Source organism: Galeopterus variegatus, unplaced genomic scaffold (assembly GCF_000696425.1).
Source record: "Galeopterus variegatus unplaced genomic scaffold, G_variegatus-3.0.2 Scaffold1523, whole genome shotgun sequence".
Classification (NCBI taxonomy): Eukaryota; Metazoa; Chordata; class Mammalia; order Dermoptera; family Cynocephalidae; genus Galeopterus; species Galeopterus variegatus.
Genome location: NW_007727634.1, coordinates 44,846 through 46,603, shown reverse-complemented (window position 1 = coordinate 46,603; position 1,758 = coordinate 44,846). Strand labels below are relative to the sequence as shown.

The 1,758-nt window shown below is 36.2% G+C and overlaps 1 protein-coding gene across 2 annotated transcripts in view; it reads left to right on the top strand.

Annotated features, from left to right (window-relative positions):
• NOX4 (NADPH oxidase 4) overlaps positions 1 to 1,758 on the top strand; it is a 169,296-nt gene that overhangs the window by 154,049 nt on the left and 13,489 nt on the right. For both annotated transcript variants that reach the window (XM_008577501.1, XM_008577500.1), the window contains one exon: positions 996 to 1,096. In XM_008577501.1, coding sequence (XP_008575723.1) covers positions 996 to 1,096 — 101 coding nt within the window. The remainder of the gene's footprint in view (positions 1 to 995; positions 1,097 to 1,758) is intronic.

The window sequence follows — 1,758 nt, the reverse complement described above, 5'->3', positions numbered from 1 at the left end:
GCATTATTTATTTACTGTGCTAGGAATTTCACATACATTATCTCATGTAATCCCAAAAGTTTCAAGAAGTAAATACTATTACTATCCCCATTCTACGGACGAAGAAACTAATATTTAGAGACAACATCAAAGAGCTGGACAGGTGTATAAATCTGGGTGTGAATTCTTTCGCAAGTTTTAATTTAGTATTTTCTGTCACACATTTTCACAATACTTTGGATACAAAATCTGAATGCTTGTCAGTCACGTCAAAACTAATCTAACCCTATTTTTTCTAGTCATATTTCTAGCCTCGTTGGTATGTAAAAAAGAAATTTATATGTTACTACTCTCATGAAGCAAGTCAGTATCATTTTTCCTCATGATATCACTGTGATTTAGGTACAGAGCATAAATTTCATTTGGTTCTGTCTGTCTGCCTGGGACTCAAATGCTTTCTTCTCTCTTCCCACTTCACTTTGGGTTTTAATGTTCTCCTTATTGCAAACACAAGCCTATTAACAGTTATTTGTTAATAGACCCAAGACTTGCAGCTGTCTTGGGCTTTCTTATCTAGGATCATTTTGTCAAATCAATAGTGATAGTTTGTTTGTAGTATTTTACTCATTTAAGGAGCCAAATATGACAACTGTTTTTGTGGTGCAAAAATACTTCAGTGAAGTTTATGTGCTGAGATTTTTGTGAGTGAGCAATTAGAATGCATTCTTTGTCTTACATTGCAGGTTTTTTTTTTTTAAATGAAGCAGCAAAATGAAGTCTAGTAATGCCAGCCATTTGAATGAATGGCATTCAAGGAGATATCAGACTTTAAAGGAAAAGAGTCAGGAAATAGTACTGCGAAATAGTTGTACTTAACATGTTGCCATTTGATACTTATATTCTTCATATCACGGTAATCTGGTGGGAAGCCACAGCACCAGCAGAAATGATGTGAGAAAAATGGGTTATTTATCCAAATCTATGAATCATATAAAATATAGCTTTTTTTTTGGCAGAAGATAATTGGAGAAAAATATCATGCACTGAATTCAAGACTTTTTATTGGACGTCCTCGGTGGAAACTTCTGTTTGACGAAATAGCAAAATGTAACAGAGGGTAAGTACTATACCTCAAAAAAAATTGACATGTGACTAATGATCAAATTAAAATATTCCCAAATCATCATATGAAGTTTCTAAAGATGAATTAGCAGTGAGTTTACAAATTACAAAGTCACTTAAGTACTCTGTCACTATCAAAAGAGAAAGCAAGGCAAATATCATCCTAATATCTATAATGACAACTAATTAAAGTTTGGCTTAGAAGTAATCTGTAATGTGTTTATGAACTAGACTGTTTTACCTGCTTTTAAATTTCTATAGACCCATATTAAAATGGGTATTAATTCCCACAACATATATCAGCTGATCATGGAAAAAGTTTTTCAAAATCATCGTGATTTGACCATCATATATTGTATACAACTATTTTTTTTTTTTCCTTTTTGTCTTTTTTCGTGACCGGCAATGGATTGCAACCCTCAGTGTCGCGCCCGTACCGGACCGGGACCGGCAACGGGATCGCAACCCTCAGTGTTGTGCCCGCACCTCCCTCAGCCAGTGAGCAGCCGGTCTGTACGTGGGATCTGAACCCTCGGCAGGAGCACCGCTGCGCTCTTAAGCGGCGCACTGTAGCAGTGCGCCACCGGACCGGCCCCGTATACAACTATTGATAGTCAACTTTGTGCCTCACAAGTGTGTATAATCAATTATGCTTCA